The following is a 22,142-nucleotide window of genomic DNA, read 5'->3' as shown; positions in this document are numbered from 1 at the left end:
CCATTCACATGCCACTGGGACCCTCCCACATCTTTCGATGGTCGGTGACCATCGAAAGATGTGGAAAATGCACGCATATGTAAGGTTGCTCTGAGCAACCATAAATATGCGTGTATGCTCGGGGGGAAGTGAGCGGGCAGCTGACATCTGGTGATGTCAGCTGCCCGCCCCCCTGCATGTCCGTCACGGCCACATTACGCTGGGCATTCCCATATGCTAATGGACCTGCGTGGAGCCCAATGCCGCTCCCCCATGCCCACAAAGATGGGTGCGTGCACCCAAAAACAGTTTGTTCACTGTAGGTTCAAGCACCCAGCACATGCGCAAAGCGCAAACATCGGCCCCATGCAAAAGCACGCGGGCCAACGAACCTGAATAAGGTCCTTACTGCCACCAACCGCTCTTCCAAACGGACTCCCTGGCAGTGGGTGTGGCTCCCTATTGTGAATTTTGGGCCCCTCTGGAGCTGCCACTAATAACCGATATCTGTGAATTTATTTCCAACGACACAGCAATCGCTCTGACAATCTGTTCCCTTGTGATCTTGGAATTAAAGTTATATACAGTCAGTAAGGGGCATTTTGATGAACTAAAAATCCTGTCACCAACAGTTTTTTGTTGGCTAAATAGATATTCCGGAAATGCAGCCTAGCAATCACTTAGACACTTAGGGGCAAATTTACTAATTGGAAAAGAGATGTTGCCCAGAGCAACCAATAAGATTCTGTATATTATTTCTCTATTTCATTTTAGAAAATGAAAGACATAATCTGACTGACTGGTTGCTATGGGCAAAATCCTCTTTTATAGAAGCTTTAGAAAATGTAGTAAATTTACTCCTGAGATACTTCCTGGGGTGCTAGCAGCTCCTTGCCAATAGATAGGATGCATCATCACATTTATCGACTTAGCTTACAAAGTGTCTGCCTCCACATATTTCCCATCCTGGAACACTAGCATAATGTTTCAGAGAACTGTCTGCTATATGGGGGCGGACATTTTATGAAGGTCCGTCACCATAGCATCAGAATGAAGCCAGGAGGGGAGCCGGGACCACCCCAGCGAATACAGGTAAAGCTGCCGGGGATGGGGGGGGGGGGGTACATTACAATAGCCCCGCAGCCCCCCTGCACCCGCACTTACACAACGCCTCACCACGACCGCGCGGGCTGCGGTGCTATTGTTACACTACTGGACACTAGACAAGATGGCTGCCAAAGCATCAAACCGATGGTATCATTATTCTACATCACTAGAATGGATAAAAACAAGGGTTTGGTGTATCAAGCAATGGAGAAATTACCCATTGTGACCAATCAGCTTCTACCTATCATTTTATAGTCTTTACTTGATAAATGCTACCTCACAGCAGATTGGTTGCTAGGGACGACTTTTCCACAGGCCGGTTTCTATACTTTTTTTCATTGCTTGATACAGCAAAGCCAAGATGATTATGTTAATGTAACCCTTAGGACAAACTCTTCCCAGCACACACACATTTTTGGCAGTTCTAGAAAGCTTCAAAAGCCAACAAAACAATATGGCCGCCAGACTATGAAAAACTATCAAAGCAACAACATCCCATTCTTACCATTGACGTCCAGTTTGTATTCTGTGGTAAAAATCCCCATAATGTTGGATACTTGGCAAATGTAGGTTCCGCTGTCACTTTTGTTGAGGTTCTGAAACACCAAGCTGTTTTGATCGGTGGTCACGGTTAAGGGCAGCTCACCATTCTTGCGTGTCCAGGTGTACTTTTCTGGTCTGAAGAATCATTTAAAAAAAAGTTATGTTATTAATCAAAGTTGTGAATTATTCCAGGAACATTTTTATTTACAGGGTGTAATCCGCCTCATGGTCTGCAGATGTCTCTGTAAGCTTGAACAGTAAATATAAAGATGGGGCTGAAGTAAGAGGACATAAGGTTAAATTGTGAGAAACAAAGGAGTTGTGACTGGTTGTGTACACCCCTTACATAATCAGCCCTCCATATAAGGCCTTCAATTGATCGGACGGTATATCGCCGGTCCATCGGCCAGCATTATGTCTGTGAACAACATTGTTCAGACATATCGAGCATGATATTTATATATATATATATATATATATATATATATATATATATATATATATAAGATATAGAGCCACTAAGCTTCAAGAGATGAAATGGAGAGTGATAAACCACCAACCAATGAGCTTCTGCCTGACATTTTGCAAACACAGCCTGTGACATGGCAGGTAGGAGCTGATTGGCTGGCTGTTTATCAGTCTCCATTTTATCCTTCGTGCATCTGGCCCATAGTGTGTCTGCAGATGATCCACCGAGCACCCTTACACAGGGCCGGATTTCCCACTAGGCCTGTGAGTCACGGGCCTATGGGCAGCACCTGCTGGGGGCGGCAAGCAGTGGCGTGATTTTCTTTTGTCACTTTTTTTTTAAATGACTTTTGCGCCGCACGGCAAGTGCCGCCCCCCTCCCCTAGCTCTGCCTGCAGCGTCTGTGAAGTTGTGTACCTGCACCGGGATCAAGTGCTGACCAGCGCCGGAAAGAGGCAGCCATGTCATGTCAGTGACAGGAGCGTAGCACTTTCGGCGCTGGAGAACGAGTGGTGCTGCTGAGCACCCGGCGCCAGGGAAAAGCAGCCAGTATAGTGCTTCCGGCGCTGGGGAAAGAGTGAAGCTGCCCTGCGATGGCCCCCTTCCCCACCTGTTTGCAGCCTGGGCTCCTCCCTGCCTGACCTTTGCTGAGGCAGGAGTGGGGACCCATTGGTGGCCAGATAGGGACTCGGGAGCAAGCCTCCCAGCGCAGTGGTGACTGTGCCTGCGGCAGCTACACGGGGATCAGGCCCCGCCCCTGACTTTGTGCTGCCAGGGATTGACCCGGGAACTGCAGCCCTGCGCTGCTGAAGGTATCTCTCTCTCTCTTGTTGGGGGGGGGGGCGGCAAAAATGTGGTGCCTAGGGGCGCTATGGCACTGAAATACGGCCCTGCCCTTACAGTCGCATCCACCCATTGGAGCTGTCAATCCAGAAGACTCCTGGTGCAGCTGTAAGGGAGCTCAGCCGATCAGGGGGGAGGGGAGGGCTCGGGCCTACTGTATCTATCTCAAACTGCCACTGACCAGCCAGTCACTGTAATCAGTGTCGGGCTGTGGGTCGTTTGCCACCCAGTGCTCATGCAGCCCATAGAACCGGTGAGCAAAACAGAAAGCCCCCGTATACAGCACAATCACGTTGTGCCAATGAGCCGGGCAGAGGAGCCGACAGCCTTAAGTGTACAGCATGAAGAGAGGAGAAGGCAAGCTTGAAAGGTAATTTTATAAATTAGCAGCTCAACAGTGAGAGGCGGCCCAGGGCTGACACTCTAAGCAGGCTGTGAATATAATGCCAGGCTAAGACAGGCTGTATCTAATGTAACGTAATAATTTGTGCAATAGGGGGAGTTTGGGGGGGCTGTCTATTTTGTCAGCCCTGGGCCCCACAATTTCTGATGGCTGCCCTGGGTGCGTGTCAGCCAGTAATAAATACACAATGTGCTCTTGCTGGGTGACCTGGAGAAGGTGAGCTGTCCAGGGTCCTGAGAGCTGGGCTTCTGACATATTGGATTATTGTATGCTACAGAATGAGCATGTCATTTTCACACGTGCAATATGGAAATATGAGTATGAAAGTCTATTATCGGGAGACATTTCTGGTTAGCACGTAGCCTAGACAGAGGGGGAATGTGATAAGGTACATGTTTTTAGTGTCGATTTCACTGTAAAACCAATCTGGTTTTGGCTTAAAACTTTTTACAAACTCCTGTCACATTTCCCCAGACTTGGTTTTATGTATAAGCTATTAGATGAAGAGGCCCAATAGAAGCCTATTTTTTTTTCCTAATGGATAAGGATCTTATTGGATCCCTCCCAGTGTTCCCTGTGGTACGGCGTCAGACTGCTCATGCCCGGAAGGGCTCCTGGGTCAGAAACCCGGAAGTCTTCTCTTCACAAAGGACAAGGAAGAGCTTTTCTCTGTGATTCTAACCACAATCTTTAGCATATACTGTAACAGCATTATTAACACTGGTATGTGCCTCATAAGTGTCATCCACAAGGCAAGTCCTTTCCACCCCCTGCGGGATCCCTGAGAGATACCTGCTACCAAGGCATAATGCTTGTTTGTATATGCCCTGCTACCAACCCACATCACCGGCCGATGCTCTCTACGTTCCGGTCAAGCTCCACACCCTCCCATCTATATACTGTATGTAATCACTTTCCATACTGCAACACAATGAGTTACACTCCAGCCTAGTGCATCTGGTGAACACGTATGAAAAGGGAATTCATGAGGTTGGTGCACACTGTTGTGGTATTTACAGGATGTCCCCTGGGCCCCTGGAAATAAATCATTCTTCCATAAATGTATACACAATTCGCTATAGAGGCTTCTGTTTGTTAAATCACTGCAAAACCACTTAGACTACTGCATAATAAATGATAGTAAGAGCATTATTGTGACTCTTGTGTTAGGATTGCAGGTTGGTTTAGGTGTGTCTGACAATTACTATGTCAGCGCTAGATGCCGGTGGCTTTTTTCCTATACTGTACATACGTGGTGCTGAGTGAGATGTGTGGGAGGTGTGGATGAGAGGTGATGGAGGAAGGGGGGTGTTAAGGTGCAGTGCGGGAGGGATGTGACTAAAGTGCTAACACGGGGACTAGTAACACTTACTGCAAACGTACAGAACAACCACAAGGTGAATAGGAAATACGTACAACAAATACAACACAAAGGTACTGGAGAGAGACTGACAAGTGTCGCCAGCTTTACAACTCACTGACAATGAGAGGTTAGGGAATGGGGCACGATGATCAAAAAGGCCGAGAAAAACCGAATAGCAAACAGAATAATAAAGGAGGGAAAAAAAGGGAATAATAATGAGTGTATAAGGAAATAGGAACAGTAAGGAGAAGCCATCTGCATCTGACTGCACTCTGCAATCAGCCAAGTCCAGCACTAACTACCTGTTTCAGTATTGTATGATATGGGACTTGGCTTAACATCTATATCTGGTGCAATATTCTGTACTACCCTCTCACATAGGGCCTTATTCTAGTTCACTCTTTCTGACAAAATCCTTCTTAGATGGACAAAACCATGTGCAGTGCAGGGGGGCAGATGTAACATGTGCAGAGAGAATTAGATTTGGGTGAGTTATTTTGTTTCTGTGCAGGGTAAATACTGGCTGCTTTATTTTTACACTGCAATATAGATCTCACTTTGAAGTAAAACCCCCACCCAAATCTAATTCTCTCTGCACAAGTTACATCTGCCCCACCCGCAGTGCACATGGTTTTGTCCATCTAAGAAGGATTTTGACGGAAAGAGTGAACTAGAATAAGGCCCATAGTGCTCTAAGCTGTGCAGTATTCACCAGCAGAGTGTCCGCTTCATTGGACAGTGGCATAACTAGATATTTGTAGGTCAAAAAGTTTGTAAGGGTCCCCAATGGTGAAAAATGTATATACTGTAGCACATGTTATTTTGACAGGGAAGGTCAATGGCAAACGCAGGATTTTTAGAGGGGGGTTTCCATAGCTAATCCAAAATCTACCATTCTGCAGTGCATTGGAGGAAGTATGGGAGTCTGGGGAGTGGCAACAGCCCTAAAAGTTGGTCTTTTTATACACTGGATACTGTATGTGTGATATATGTATGCATACATTAAATTGCCTATTTGAATTAGACTGGCCCCTGTTAAAAGGTAAATACCCCTCCAGGATGTAGGGAATGGACTATCCCAGCCAAATTGTGCTTTTTGCACTTTGTTAAATAAAGTTGCAGGTCAGAGAAAAAAAACAGGAAGTTGCTGGGCTCATGTGAGGAGAGGGAGTGAAGATGCACAGCACTGATGGTCAGACTGAGCACACAAAAGTTTGTGTGAATGGACACTCATGTAAGTTTGTGTGAATGAACACTTTAAGAAGCTGGGCAAACGGAATTCATCTTTAAGTGACTCTCTCCCAAATCTAACCAGCCACACCAAGAAAGACTGTCCTGTTAAAAGACTGTATAGAATCACTCCAGAACTGCTCAGTGGCAGGGGGTGAAAGTATCATTGGCCCCTGTGATTACAGCTTATAGAAGAGACAGCTACAGCAAGTTAACCAATATCCTATTGCATTGGTTTGTTTTTAACCTCTTAAAGTTGGATTCTCTTGAACAAAGGACTGCTGCAGGAAAGACATTTATTATCTCACTAAGTATGTCCAAAACCCAGTGGATTACAAATACAGTATTCAGTACAAGTATATAGTCCAAAGCAGGAACTGAACCTTTGGGATCTCTGTGATAGACTCTAGACTTTTATGGGGTGATTGAACTTTCCTCTCCAAGGATTCTATAAGGACTAACAGTGATATCATCTCAGGTACTAAAAGTGCACTATAAAACCATTAATTATTGCGCAATAATATCTACTGTTGTCACTATCTATGCCGTAAGAATTAATTGTTTACCATTATTTATGCAATAGGGATATTTATATGTTTACTGTCGTCCATGCCTTAATTAGTCCAGTCTGCCGTTAGTGATATACTAGTGAATATACGTATTGTTTTGATTTATACAGGTAATATGCCAAAAGCTACAGGCCAGTGAACGTGAAGCCTAGATTAGTTGTTTAAAGCTGCCGGCTAGAACCAGAGAACGTAGCGACTCCTGACAGCCATAGTAAGCCAGACAATTGGTGAATTGCGTAACTGTTATTGTGCATTCTTTACTGTTTTTGAAGGCGCAGGTTGCCTTATACTGCGCAAATAAAGTGTTAACCCTTTTTGAACCACGCTGAGTCTCCTGTCTCCAATACTCTGTGACATAGAAGAAGCAGCACCCTCCAAGTGGCCATACCGGTAAGAGAACACAACCAATGTACACCTGTGGTTATCACATATGGCGTCTGACGAACAGGATACGTACACTAAAAGCGGAGAAACCCCAACCCAGCATCATTCAAGATGTCGCAAGAAGAAGCTCAAGGAAACCCGCAAGCCATACGGGGCACGGACCAAGGAGATACATCTGGAGGAAGCAGCTCTACTGCATGGATACCGGCGATGATTAACATGCCATACTACTTCGGAGCACCGTGGCTCCCCACCTTTGCAGGAGAGACCAGATCGTCAGAACCCAGCGGATTCCGCGACTTCAGGGACCAGATGGAGATCCTATTTAATGTACACAGGCTGAATGAAAAACAGAAGATCGAAATCCTAACGGCGCAGTTGAAGGGGTTCGCCAAGAGAGAAGTAAAATCATGGCCAGCAGATCAGAAAGAATCAGCGACAGCGATGTTGAACAAATTGGCAACGATCTTCGACGCTAAGACGCTATCAGAACTGAAGACGCAATTTTACGCACGGAAGCAACAACCACAGGAGACTTTACGAGAATTTGCAGTAGAACTGCATGAGGCACTACAAGCCATCAAGGAGTGCGCCCCTACCGAAGCCGTAGAAGAGAATGAGACACTTACGAACCAGTTCCTGGATGGGATATATGATGAAAACACGAAGGGTCAACTCAAGATGCTACACCGACAGGAGGCACCCATAGGCTTTGCCAAATTCAAGGAACTGGCGGTCAAGGTTTTTGGGGACAAGCCTAGAAAAGGGAAAGTGGCTTTGAATCCTGAAGTAGCTGTTTGGCAGCAATCCCAAGCCACCACTGCGAAGGACCCGATTGGTGAAATGAAAGAACAGATCGCTGACTTGACCCAAGGGATGACCGACCTCTGCCGAGAACTGAGAGCCCTGAAAGAAACCCCTTCCCAACAGAGATCATGGAGGACGGAAAGAGAACCCCGGTACAGTAATGACGGGAGGAATATTCCGTGGAACTCTCGTCGCCTCCCATCGGATCGGTTTGACGAACAGGGAAGGCCGATATGCAGGCGATGCCAGAAAAGCGGGCACATTGAGAGAGACTGTAGACAACCCGAACATTTAAACGAAGAACTCCCGAGGTCCAGGGCCAACCGTCGGGAGAACCTTCAGCAATAGGTCCTGCACCCCAAGAATGGCTACCAAAGTATGTCGGGCAATGTCCTGTGATCAAGATTGAAATCAACGGAGTCACCATACCAGCCTTGTTAGATACTGGATCCCAGGTCACCACTGTTCAATGGGTTGAATTTGCTAAGCACTGGAAAAAAGAAGAAATCCTGGCACCGCCGCCGGCGGGGCTGAACCTGTTAGCCAGCAACGGGCAGAATATTGACTGCTGTGGATATTGGGAGGCCGGGATCAAAATAGGACATGCTCAACTGCCCAAACAAGGGTGTCTGATTACGACCTTCGAAGATAAATGGCTACCGCCCGTAATAATCGGAATGAACGTCCTAAGAAATTGCCCTGAAGAACTAATCTCAACACTGACACAAGAACTGTTCAACAGACCTCAGACTGTGAGACGAATCATGCAATATACCATCTATGACCAGAAAAGCCAGGCGGGGAAGAGAGTGTTGGCTACGCAGGTACGAGGAACCGTCAAGTGGTTTAATGTCCGGAAGAGGTATGGCTTCATCAACAGGAGTGACACAAAAGATGACGTCTTTGTCCATCAGACGGCCATAAAGAGAAACAACCCACGGAAGTTGCTGTGCAGTGTTGGAAATGGCGAGATGGTGGAATTTGATGTGGTGGAAGGAGAAAAGGGTGCCGAAGCAGCCAATGTGACTGGCCCCGGCGGTGTACCGGTTAAAGGAAGCCGGTTTGCTCCCAACAGACGTTGGTTCCGCAGACTGTCCTACCATCCAGAAGTAGAGGATGCTGCAGAATCTGGTGGAGAAGGCATAAGTGCGAACCAAGCGAGTGAAGGGGAGAGAGTGGAGGAAGTGTTCCCTCAGCAGAGACCTGTCCAGTGCAGAAGTCCACCGCCATTCTTCCACCGACGACATTGTGGTAGGGGGAACAGAGCAGCGAATCAGGAGCTTAACACCCTCCCTGAGGGGACAGAAGTTATACAGACTGATGGGGTGAATAAGCATCGGCTTGAACTGGCCAAGAAAGTAGTGGAAGAAAGGATGGAGACAGCCCACCACCGACAAGGGACAAGTTATGGCCAGGATGCGAATGCCGCATCGTTCCGAGTGGGAGACCGAGTTTGGAAGATGGATAACCAACGGAGTAACGAGTTAGATCCCTTCTGGGAATCTGTACCCTACGTGATTGTCCACCTGCTTGCTACAGACACTGGGGTGTATGGGATAAGAAGAGATGGAGATGACCACCAAGTTCTCAAGATGGTACACCGAAACCAACTCGAGCTTTGCCGGGGCAGAATGAGTCTGGAGGATGGGGTACGAGACCGTACAGAAGAAGACGCAATACCACAAGTCACCTACCATCTTCTGCACGACCCAGCATACTTCCAACGCCTTGCGGGAGTACTCCAACAGCACGGTATGAAGTTGCCGCAGAGAAGAGGAGAGGCCAAGGAAGAGGGGGTAGAACAGACGTCCGGCAGAGCTGTCCAGAGTATCAGAGGGGTCAAACCCCTCCGATTTAGAGAGTAATTGTAATGCTTGATGTACAATGTAAACTTATGGTCAAAGTATGTGTTATAATATCTTCCAGAAATACTGCGTTAATGTTTGATTATGTACATTTTGTATTGATATAAGAGAGAGACATGCAAATTTGCATGAGGACATGCAAAATTTCAGAAGGGAAGAATGTGATATATGTATGCATACATTAAATTGCCTATTTGAATTAGACTGGCCCCTGTTAAAAGGTAAATACCCCTCCAGGATGTAGGGAATGGACTATCCCAGCCAAATTGTGCTTTTTGCACTTTGTTAAATAAAGTTGCAGGTCAGAGAAAAAAACCAGGAAGTTGCTGGGCTCATGTGAGGAGAGGGAGTGAAGATGCACAGCACTGATGGTCAGACTGAGCACACAAAAGCTTGTGTGAATGGACACTCATGTAAGTTTGTGTGAATGAACACTTTAAGAAGCTGGGCAAACGGAATTCATCTTTAAGTGACTCTCTCCCAAATCTAACCAGCCACACCAAGAAAGACTGTCCTGTTAAAAGACTGTATAGAATCACTCCAGAACTGCTCAGTGGCAGGGGGTGAAAGTATCATTGGCCCCTGTGATTACAGCTTATAGAAGAGACAGCTACAGCAAGTTAACCAATATCCTATTGCATTGGTTTGTTTTTAACCTCTTAAAGTTGGATTCTCTTGAACAAAGGACTGCTGCAGGAAAGACATTTATTATCTCACTAAGTATGTCCAAAACCCAGTGGATTACAAATACAGTATTCAGTACAAGTATATAGTCCAAAGCAGGAACTGAACCTTTGGGATCTCTGTGATAGACTCTAGACTTTTATGGGGTGATTGAACTTTCCTCTCCAAGGATTCTATAAGGACTAACAGTGATATCATCTCAGGTACTAAAAGTGCACTATAAAACCATTAATTATTGCGCAATAATATCTACTGTTGTCACTATCTATGCCGTAAGAATTAATTGTTTACCATTATTTATGCAATAGGGATATTTATATGTTTACTGTCGTCCATGCCTTAATTAGTCCAGTCTGCCGTTAGTGATATACTAGTGAATATACGTATTGTTTTGATTTATACAGGTAATATGCCAAAAGCTACAGGCCAGTGAACGTGAAGCCTAGATTAGTTGTTTAAAGCTGCCGGCTAGAACCAGAGAACGTAGCGACTCCTGACAGCCATAGTAAGCCAGACAATTGGTGAATTGCGTAACTGTTATTGTGCATTCTTTACTGTTTTTGAAGGCGCAGGTTGCCTTATACTGCGCAAATAAAGTGTTAACCCTTTTTGAACCACGCTGAGTCTCCTGTCTCCAATACTCTGTGACATAGAAGAAGCAGCACCCTCCAAGTGGCCATACCGGTAAGAGAACACAACCAATGTACACCTGTGGTTATCACATTTGGAATACAATATTGATATTTCACAGATGGTCTATTGTATAGGCTGTTTCAAATATTTAAATAAGAAAAGGGTTAGGAAAAGGTTTAATATAACCTAATATAACCAGTAACTGTCTAAGCTCACGCTCTCCCACTTCATGGTAAGGCTTCTGTCTCTTCCTCCTCTGTCTTTCTTGGTGCCCCTCTGACATCTGGAGCCCAGTGGTCAGAGCGTCCAATGTCTCTGGGAGGTATGACACTGCTTTAAATCAAACTCTGCGTGTACTGTAGTTTGTGGTTTGGGATAGTCTCCCCAATGCAAGAGCCCAGGGCAACTACCTATTCCATCTCCTTACCCCCATTACAGCTGACACTGCTAGTGATCTCACTGCTAGTGCTAACATGAATAACACAAGGCAGAAGTAATATTACTCTACAAGATCTCTGTAGATACTGCAATGTCATACTCACGCAGGGTTCCCAAAGGCGTCACACTGAAGCTGCAGCCTGATCCCTTCCCTTGGTAGGCTGGGCCGAGATTCAATCTTTGCTACGGGTTGGTCTGCAAGAAAAAAAGCAATACATCTGGTCAGTACACAATGATCATTATCCTGAAATAACGGCATTAAAAATTTCTTCCATAGTGTACGTCATTGTCAGAGTATACTGTGATTTCTCTAGAACACTGACTCGGTTTTAAAGGGCAAATTAAAACACCCCAAAACTTTGTTGCCTTACCTTGAAAACTAGAACATATCATAAACGCATTCAGAGGTTGCTCATTGATTGCTGCCATATTTCTGGGAAAATCCATGTTCTTGCCCTATTTACTGACTTTGGTATATAAAGCATTCTGTCAGCATTTGACAGTACATACTTCTTTTTTCGGACTGTGTGAAAGCCTGAATGGTCTAGCTCCTTGTGTGTCCCCATGTATGACACACACCAAATGTTGCAGGGAAATGTACCGCACCCTCCTAACCTGCAGCTGCTGCACTGGGGCAGAGGTAACAGGAGCAGCACTGCCATAACGGTCTGGACTCCTGGTCGCTGGACAGCAAGTTTTGCTGCTGTGGTTCTCTCTGTGTCCATCATGATTCAGGGAGACGTATACTGGGAGCTCCACAGGGGCTGAGGTTGCTGGTCCAGGCCGAAGTTCCACAGTCCGTGTTTTTTTTTAATAACTTTTTTTAATTTTTATAAGGCGCATGAATTATAGCGATTGACCTTTAACACTAGCTTACCTTAAAAGGTCATGGATGTTTATTAACTGGTATGACCCTATTTGTAATGGGATGGCTAGGATATGCCCAAAGTCCCCGGAGGAGGAGGCCGGACTCACCAGCCGTCCTGTCAAAGGGGGGCAATACCGCACAGCGACCACCTGCACCTCAACATGACAGCTGGTCGAGAGCTCCTTCCAGCCGATTTTAAATAAATCATTTTCGAAAAGCCAAATTAGGTGATAGCCAACAGGCCAGGTAGCAAATGAGAGAGCAAGGGGAAGGGAGGGGGTGCCGGACGGGATCCCGACAGTCATTAACCCGACGTCGGGATCCCGACTGTTAAAACACCGACGGCCGGGTTCCCGGCGGCCGGCGGCTATTTTCCCTCGTGGGGGTCCACAACCCCCATAGAGTTAGAATAGAATAGGTGGCAAGCTTAGCTCGCCACCGTGCCCGCAGCGTGGCGAGCCCGCAGGGGGCTTTGTTGCGCTGGCCACGCTGTCTGAGACCAGGCAGTCGGGATCCCGATGTTGGGATAATGACTGTCGGGATCCCGACTGTCGGTGAATCATACCACACCCAGGGTGGTACTCAGGGGCGGGCTGGGCCGGGGGGCAGGGTGCCATGTGCCCCCCGGGCCACTCTAACATGCACTGTTGTGGGCCGCGGGCTGCCTCCTATGCCAAGACCCCACAGGCTGCTCCCCCTGTATAATTATACCAGGACAGACTTGGTACAATTATACAGGGGGGGCAGCCTGTGGTGTCCTGGTGTAATTATACAGGGGGAGCAGTCTGTGGTGTCCTGCCAAGACCCCACAGGCTGCCCCCCCCCCCCCCCCTGTATAATTATACCCAGACAGTCTTGGTACAATTATACAGGAGGAGCAGCCTGTGGTGTCCTAGCATAATTATACAGAGGGAGCAGCCTGTGGTGTCCTGGTATAATTATACAGGCTGCTCCCCCTGTATAATTATACCAGGACAGTCTTGGTGTAATTATACAGAGGGAGCAGCCTGTGGTGTCCTATTCTCTTAATATAGGGGGCAGCCTGTGGTGTCTGTTCATTTTGTACAGGGGGGCAGCCTGTGGTGTATTTTTATTGTTATGCGGGGGAGCACCCTATGGCGTAAGGTATAATTATACAGAGGAATCAGCCTGTGGTGTCATATTCTGTTATTTTAATAAAAGGGGGCAGCCTGTGGTCTCCTGTTATTGTTATTATACTGAGGAGCAGCATGCGGTGTCCTGTTATTATACAGGGGGAGCAGTCTGTGGTGTCTTGTTATTATACAGGGGGAGCAGCCTGTTGTGTCCTGTTACTATACAGGGGGAGCAGCCTGTGGTCAATGTTCCCTCTAATTTTACGAAGGCTGTCTGCGGCAAAAGATTTTGGCTGTGCAACTTTGGAAGGAAATTTTTATTTTTGTGCGTCACTTCTATATATATAACTGGAAAATTACGTTCAGTATTTGTGTTAACTTTTCTTCAAAATGATATTAAACATTCAAAACATTTAAACATTCAAAACACAGCACATGATGTAGTTAATGGGTGAAACACAGCGCTCTGTTGTAATGCCTGTGCGCATGCTCGGCGAGTTGTGTGCGTGCACACGCGCACAGCTTAGAGGGAACACTGCCTGTGGTGTCCTGTTATTATACAGGGGGAGCAGCCTGTGGTGGTGGTGTTATCTTTTTTTTTATTAATACAAATTGTTTTACCGAAAAACCTCCATTTTAGTGATGCGCTGTTACTTATAGGCCAGTGCTCTGGACTTGCCCCCCAGGCTAAAAGTTGCCAGCCCCCCTTATATACGGTACACCTGACAAAGCTACCGCCACTTAGCTTCCTAATTGGCTAATCTACCAAACAACAAATACCTAAGATTTATGGGTAATCTGCCTAGCAACAAAACTTTATTAACCAGTCACAAAATTCACAGGCTCTTAAATGCACTCGTGCCTATGCAGCCCTCACTGAATCTTGTTCTATGTACGATTTCTAAAACCCAGAACGAAGGGATAGTGTTCTGATAGAATTCCCTCTGCAATCAGTGCACCCAGCACTGCCATGTAACCTATAACAATCCATCTGATACTACTGCGCCGTGCAAATAAGCTGCTAACACCCGCTGTAATCTGGTTGCTTGCTCTATTAGGAGGTGATTAGGTTCTCCCTGACTGTGTTCCTGCAGACAGTTATCCCTCCTGGCAGGGACAACATGTGCAGCGTTACACTAGCCTATATCGGGGAGACAGTGACTGCTGGCGTCTGTGGATCTAATACAGGGTTGCCGACTTTTTCTGTCTCCTCTCCGGGAGAAGCCCGGAGAGGAGACTTGCAGCTGCAGTTCGGGGGGCGGGGCTTGAGCTTTACATCATTAAGCCCCGCCCCCAGGATGGTAAAATCCCCTAATTCACGGATCTTCGTGGAGGGGGCGGGGCTAAAATGACGCGATTTTAGCTCCGCCCCCTCCTGAGACCCGCGGATTGACGGATGTCAATCCAAAAGTATGGGAAAAACGACGCAATCGGGGGGTGGCGTGGGGGTCCCCCGGAATCCGGGAGGGTTGCCCACCTTTCCGGGGGACCGGGAGGAGGACCCGATTTTCGGGATCCTCCCGGTAATTCCGGGAGGGTCGGCAACACTGATCTAATAAGCGGAATCCGCTGTGCGCATTGCACCTTCGGGAGATCGCTTGCCCAGAAGCCTCTCTATTGTGCACTGCCTTCCTCCCTTAACGGTTGCTGTGAGTGACACCGCTGCCTTCCCTGGACAGATGATTGCATTAATGCTTCCCGGGACTATTCTGCCAACACGATGCTGCGCTTTGATTGGTGCACGCAGCTATGCCCTGTCCCTGCTGGTGCTGTACCGTACTTCCTAAGATATAATGCACACAATGTGTTTGCCCTGTGGATCATACGGATTCATCCTTTGGGTAAACGGACAAGTGAGTAGGTTTACTCACATACTGAATTAGCCAAGTTGGAACGTGTTGGCAGAACAGGGCGGCACAGTACGACCGGCTTAATGTATGAGACAGCTGAACTGCATAGCTGGCGTGAACGTGCACCTGTCGCCATCGCACAATGACGCCGGCTGCTGGGAAGAATTGTTTTCAAGCCTTGCAGCTGATTGGTGACTGTGCCACTTCTCTCTCCAATGTTTGAAACCTCTCCCCCTGAATGCTAATGCAGTCTCTATTACTTATGATCAGAGCCGCGATTCGGATGTCACTCCCTCCCGGTCAGCCCACATTCCCACCAAAGGTCGCCTATGTGCCTATCATGCTGCTCTCCTCCCAAAGGGGGCAACACATTAAGGAATTACAGTATGGTGTGGTATGCTGGATTGGGATGTAAAATAATTTGATCAGACCTCTGAAAGTGCCGTTCTCATCGGCCTGACCACATTCCCCAAACAACAACAAACTATGGAAAGCAAAACGTTCCAGGGCTTGGACTGGATAGGCCGCCCACACCATCATTGTCATGACATCCAGTGTCGTATTTATAATGGTTGCAGTGTGTGCACACGGTCCCCTGAAGTACAGCTGGGGTAGGAGTAGCGCTGCCCAAATGACCACAAAAATGGTGCGGTGACTATTTGCCCCATGATCCGCACATGCGCCGTGGAGTCTGGGCACTCTAGTGAACACACCACAAGCTGCCGAAAGGGATAAGAAGATTCCAGGAAAAATTGGCCACTGCTCCAGGTTTGTGGTAATTTAGGCAGTGCCACTCCTGACCCTACTCCGGCAGGGAGGAGTGGGCACAGCCGGAGAAGGGTGCACACGGGCCTCATCCTCTCTTAAAAAGGGGATGGATCACTGGTGACTTCTCCATCGCCACAGTGTGTGGGCACCCTACGTGTGACAGGGGTAGTATGACTGAGGACCACAATTCCTCAGATATCTGCATTGTGACCACTCGGGATCGTGCTGCTCATTGAGACCTTATAGCTGACAACACATCGCTGGGAAGTGTCTGTTTTAGTGATGTTTACATTCAACAGAGCTGCCAGTAATCAAGCCTGATTGTGTCTGCTTTAATTGATCCCAATTAACAATTAATTTTTCTTCCTTGATTGAGTAGCTAAAGTAGCAATATCTATTTCCCATATGGGACGTGATGCAAAAGCCGCATCCCACCGCCTGCCCTGGGCTAGTACACATGTAGCTGCCTTTGTAATGCTGCTACACACACGTGTATGGGCGCTCAGGGACTCACCAGCCATACTGCCCATGGGCATGTGACCAAGGTTATACACCTGGCATGTAGGATCTAATGCTTGCGGTGTGTGATGGAGGCTTTGGCTTTAGGCTGCGCAGCTGGTGCTGTAGCACAATGTACATGAAGTAATGGTGCCATCAGTAAGTTACATTGGCACAGCCATCTGTCAGTCACCTTAATAACTTTACCCCCCACAATACATCGGGATGGGTGATAGACAGGGCTATTTTTCAGCAGGCTGCAGCAGGAACTGAGGCCCTTATTCTAGTTCACTCTTTCTGTCAAAATATTTCTTAGATGGACAAAACCATGTGCACTGCAGGTGAGGCAGGTGTTACTTGTGCAGAGATAATTAGATTTGGGTGGGATTTTACACCTGCCTCCCCTGCAGTGCACATGGTTTTGTCCAGCTAAGAAATATTTTGTCAGAAAGAGTGAACTAGAATAAGGGCCTCAGTTCCTGCTGGAGCCAACTGAAAAATAGCCCTGGTGATAGATAACAAGCATGGGATATTTTAGGCCTTAACTTTATTCCTCAGCTGTCACCCTCCAGTTCTGGCACCCTAGGCTGCAGCCTAATCAGCCTATTGGTTAATCAGGCACTGCCCGCCACTCAGCTCCAGCATAGTTGTGTTTAGACCAGACAAGCTCTAAAAATAAAATCACAAATGACAGCTCTCCTGGTTACAGCGGTCCGGGAGCCCGCCTGCAGTTGCAAAGCATGCATAATACCTCCCAAATGTCCCGGTTTTGGGGGGGGAGTGTCCTGGGTCCCGTGGTGGGGAGGGCAGTTGGGGTCCCCCCCCGACTGCCGACGATCTGCACAGCAGTGTGCAATAGATGCTGTGCAAACGCGCACTGCATCAGTGAGACAGAGGGCAGTATTCAATGAGGATTTTTGGCATGTGCAGCGAATCCTGTTTAGGATGGGCAGGAGTGGGCGCATCTCGGGCGGGCAGGAGTAGGCGCATCTCGGGCGGGCAGGAGTGGGCGCATCTCGGGAGGGCGGGAGTGCGCGCATCTCGGGAGGGCGGGAGTGCGCGCATCTCGGGAGGGCGTCTATGCGGCGTCACGTCACCAGTGTGTTGTATTGTGGATGTCAATGCACTCAGAGGCAGGGGGCGGGCTGGCTGAACAGTTTGCCTTTCACTCCTTTCATTACTAGAGGTTCCGGAACGCCGTTCCTGATGAGGTCATTTTTCATCTGACCTTCAGGAACAGCGTTCCGGAGCAAAAATACATATATATATATATATATATATATATATATATACACACTAGACTCCAGGTTTCCAGCTGGTGTGGGATGTCAGCTGAGAATTGCTGTAGATTTAAAGCGGCAATCATATACAAGACAAAACCAATGATTGCCGCTTTAAAAATAAATCCCTTCTCCAATTTCCCTCACCTCTGGCAAACTCTGTGGTAGATGTATGAAGCAGTGATAAGGGAGAAGAGGTGATAAAGTGCCTGGTACTTTACCACCGGCCAATCAGCTCATAACTCTCCCTTTTTAAACCCAGCCTGTAACTTAACAGTCAGGTGCTGATTGGCCGGTGATAAAGTACCAGGCACTTTGTCACTTCTCCTCCCTTATCACTGCTTCATACATCTGCCCCTGAGTCTCTATTAAATGTATACCCAAGAAATAGCGTCATAAATTCCTACGAGTACTATAAGGAACTCTTCTGCACAGGATTAGATAATGCTGAGGATTGCTTTGTAGCTATACTGGGTTACATAACTAGACGTGCTGCGTAAAACAACCGTCTTCTTATAATTTACCCAATCGTTACTGCTCGTTAATGATACAGAGTTATTAAACAATATTTCATGTTAATTTGCCCACTGGGGGGCAGTGTGTTCTTTCCTTGTAATGAACATTTCCCATTACTTAATAATAAATATGAACACAGAGTGAAATGACTGTTGCGGATATTTCTTTAGCGAACGTTTATAGGAAGTTCCAGTGAAAGTAAAGCCTGCTTAGCTGTAATACGGACATATTTCCCCTTTATTGCCGAACCTGCTGCTTGACTCATTTTGCAGCGAGGCAGACGAGCGATAAAGTTTTGAGTAAATCCATTGAATGTTTAGCTCACACCTCTCTCTATTCCGCTGCTAAGTGCCAATGCTTTATGAAGCACAGAGAGAGGAGCTGAGGATAACACAGCAGATCCTTAACACTTTGGAACAAATACATAAATCTAATAATGACAGTGTGGCTTGGGATAAGGCACAGAAGACTCACGGCCAAATAAGGCTGATTTTATCATGTGCGGAAGCTGGGAAGTGGCAGCTCTGGGGAAGCGCAGGAATATACTGCACCGCTTCAGGGTATACAGTCAGCGTGACGGAGATGAGGGATGGTGGTGAGACGGGACGTATGCAGGACTACCGAAAGGACAGGGAAGGTTTTATACAGTATTTATTGTTTCTGCCCGATTAATGACATTGGGTCTGAATCAGAGGTGGTAGCGAATCTTGTCAGGACTGCATCGTTGTACACAATGATGCTTCAAAAAGATGATGTCACAACCGCTGGAGGTTGTACAGATATGCCCACCGGCGGGGCCGCTAACCCGATTGTCAGACAGAACTTGAGCCACCGGGGCCTTTGGAACTGTGTAGCCCCCCTTTATCTCCAATAAATGTATACTGAGGGGTGAATGTTACAGGGTGCGAGTTTGTCCGAGAGTAGCTGTAGTTTTAAAGCAGCAATCATTTACAGGGCAAGACCAGGTAAGGTTGAGATTTCCTTGGGTGGCTCCATAGGTGGCGTAAGAAGCCCAATGCTGAGGGAGATTATGTGTCCTAGGATGCAACTACTGTACTTATGTGATTTTCTGAATGGCTGGACTCAGGTATACAGAGAGAGCAACGACTGGCACTTCCAGGGCCGGATTAAGGTTTTGGGGGCCCTGGAGTACAAAAATTGTGGGGGCCCCCGCCTCTCCTATCACCCCCCCCCTTTTCCCCTGCAGCACTCACCGGAGTAGTTATTCTCACTGCCTAGCGGAGTCGGAGCTGCTGCATGGGCACTGCCTCTTCAGGGACCTGGGACAAGGGGTGATCAGGTGGGGAGAGCAGGGTAGGTCCTCCTGGAGACAAGACAGACCCTGTGACAAGAAAGCAGGGCAGAGGGGAGATGTGGGGCTGGCAGGTGAGTGAGAGAACACGGCATCTTTCCCTGACTGTCCAGCAGCCGCAGGGACCCCCTGCCCACCCCGCGCTGCCTGGACCCCAGGGATGCATTGCCTGGACCTCGCTGCCTGCCACCCACCCACCTGGAGTGTGGGTGCCCCTGATGTGTGGGGGCCCTGGGGCAACCGCCCCTCGTCGCCCCTTGGTAGATCCTCCACTGGGTGCTTCCTAACTGAATCGGACGTACCAGAGTGTAGTCAATGTTTCTTTCAGACAAATTTCAATGTTTTATGACCAGATGTTTTAGTGGTACCAAGTCCCCTTGATATTCTAGAAACCTAGGCAAATATAGTGACAAGATTCCCAACCACAGACTGCACCCATATAGCTTCTACCATTATGTGCACCAACGTTATACTGTGCACTAGTGCTCTGTGATGCCTTGATGTGTTTTGTGGTTTCAAAGGTCAACCCCAAATTATTTGTTGGTAAAGGAGGTTTACAGCCCCAAATTAGTGAAGCATCATTGGCTGAGTAGGAAATGGCTATTATAAACTGGCCCATAGCCTATCTTCTGCTTCTTCCATTTGCACAGCTGGGAGGAATTCAATTGCATTGGGAGACATTGATTTGATGGATGGCGAGTCAGTCGCAGTTACTAGAACTTATCAGGACATTATATTGCTGGAGATATTACAGGCTGGGGACAGAGATGGTGTGACCCTGGTAATGTCCATAATCTAATAGATCTAACGCTGGAGCGGTGATGTTGCGATCCCGGCACTGTTAATGATGCAATAAACCCAGAGATATTACTGCCCATAGATAGAGATGACATGACCACAGAACTGCCCATGATCTAATAACCCTTCCGGTATTAGCATGGACAGTACACAATTCCCCCGGCCTACATGAGAGAACCTCATCCATCATGAACGGACTACAGTAGTTACCAGCCCATCAAAATAATGGAACAACATAACATTAACGTCGGTTTAGGCGGATGTGCTCACCGGAATGGAGCAACACTTGACTTGCTCTGCCGGGCACCATCTAGAAGCTGCAGGCATGCACGGCACTTGATCCCCCCATAGAGGTGAGGAGCAGTGTTATCCTTTTATTATAATGGATGAACCTTGTTTTCTCAAAAGGTCCTGGCAGAAAATGATCTCTATGAAACCCTGTATGATTATATCTCATTAAACCCCATTAACTACTACATCGCTACCATGACCTAGTACTTCCATTACATACTGTACATCTTTGCAGACTGTTCTGTAATAATATTAATAATAACTTTATATATGTAGCACACTTTCTCCAAAAGGACAAGTGGGTAAATTTACTAATACTACTTTCAGACCGCAAATGCCGTGTCGCACACGGGATTAGGACACGGGTCCCATCCCCAGAGCAACACGGCATATGCGGTCTGAAAGTTCCGACACGGCATATTGCACATGTCACATGGGGCGGAGCTGGGCGGCGGCGCGTTATCGGGGGCTCGGGAGGAGGCAGTACTTGGAGCTGACAGCGATGCCTCCTCCATACTGTGAACGGGACACGGGTCGCTCGACCCAGGCACCTGTTCACACTGCACTTGACACGGGTCATTACCAGGGTTGAACACCCGTGTTGCTCGACCCATGGTGGCCTTTTCAGACCGCACCTTGACCCGTGTTGAAGACGCAAGTACACGGCAATAACCCGGGTCTAGAGTGCGGTCTGAAAGCGGTATAAGATGGGAGAAAGCGGTATAAGATCATATTGTACTTCTTATTTGTTTAGCACCTTCTAGAAGATAATAGATAGAATCTGATTGGCGCTTATGGGCAGAATCCCATCTTCAATATAACTCCCTTCGTAGTACATTTATCCCCCGGGGCTTAGCAAATGACCATAATACAGTACAGAAACAATGACAGTACAGGAAAGCTTTCCATAGAATACGGAGAGCATGGAGATAGGCAAGGGTTGATGAGTCAACAGCACAGTATCTAGGCCAGTAGGCCCAAGGACAAAAGGTTGACATACACTAGTGCATGTCGACATTGCCAAAAGGTGAACACAAGCTATAGGTCAACATGGCAATGGTCGATACGCTGACAAGGTCAATTTGAGTTTTTCACAATATATTTCTCTCTTTGGCATTTTTCAGGCTTGACAATCCACGTGGACTACAATTGGGAACGTGAACGTGAGGGCACGTTAGACTCATTATGGGTCCATGGCAACATTGACATAAAAATGTGAAAAAACTTGCATCGACTTTTTCATCTGTCGACAATTGACATTCTGACCTTTTGTATATGTTGACCTAGTGTGTGTCGATCTTTTCCCCCCATTCATTGTTGACCCTATGATCACCACCCATCTGTGTTTGATGGAATCTAGAGGGGGGGCCTCTCGCACTGTGCGGGGAAGGGAGTTCCATAGAGCAGGAGCCGCATGGCTAAAAGCTCCACCCCCAGATGAATTACAGTACTGGAGACTCTAGGTACTGCTAAAAGTCCTTCATCCTGAGATTGCTGTAATTGAGTGCGACAGTAACGGATCAGAAGCTGCTTCCGGTACCTTGAGCCTTG

General features: G+C 47.3%; 2 protein-coding genes across 4 annotated transcripts in view; one reads left to right on the top strand and one right to left on the bottom strand.

Annotated features, from left to right (window-relative positions):
- CADM3 (cell adhesion molecule 3) overlaps positions 1–22,142 on the bottom strand; it is a 244,558-nt gene that overhangs the window by 15,222 nt on the left and 207,194 nt on the right. For all 3 annotated transcript variants that reach the window (XM_083167054.1, XM_083167055.1, XM_083167056.1), the window contains 2 exons: positions 11,421–11,511; positions 1,592–1,764 (listed from right to left, as the gene is read on the bottom strand). In XM_083167054.1, the coding sequence (XP_083023180.1) occupies positions 1,592–1,764; positions 11,421–11,511 (264 nt within the window). The remainder of the gene's footprint in view (positions 1–1,591; positions 1,765–11,420; positions 11,512–22,142) is intronic.
- On the top strand, positions 8,374–10,863 carry LOC146050169 (uncharacterized). Its single transcript, XM_083167057.1, has 2 exons — positions 8,374–10,448; positions 10,650–10,863. Exon 1 carries the CDS (start codon positions 8,374–8,376, stop codon positions 9,559–9,561), a length of 1,188 nt encoding a protein of 395 aa, XP_083023183.1. The 3' UTR covers positions 9,562–10,448; positions 10,650–10,863.

The sequence above is a fragment of the Crinia signifera genome, chromosome 12 (genome assembly GCF_055691185.1).
Source record: "Crinia signifera chromosome 12, ASM5569118v1, whole genome shotgun sequence".
NCBI lineage: Eukaryota > Metazoa > Chordata > Amphibia > Anura > Myobatrachidae > Crinia > Crinia signifera.
The sequence above is the reverse complement of the archived record's forward strand: the minus strand, read 5'-3'. Positions and strand labels throughout refer to the sequence as shown.

Bases quoted from the DNA above. Each gene is read 5' to 3' on its own strand.
- LOC146050169 (XM_083167057.1), top strand. From the start codon at position 8,374: ATGAACGTCCTAAGAAATTGCCCTGAAGAACTAATCTCAACACTGACA.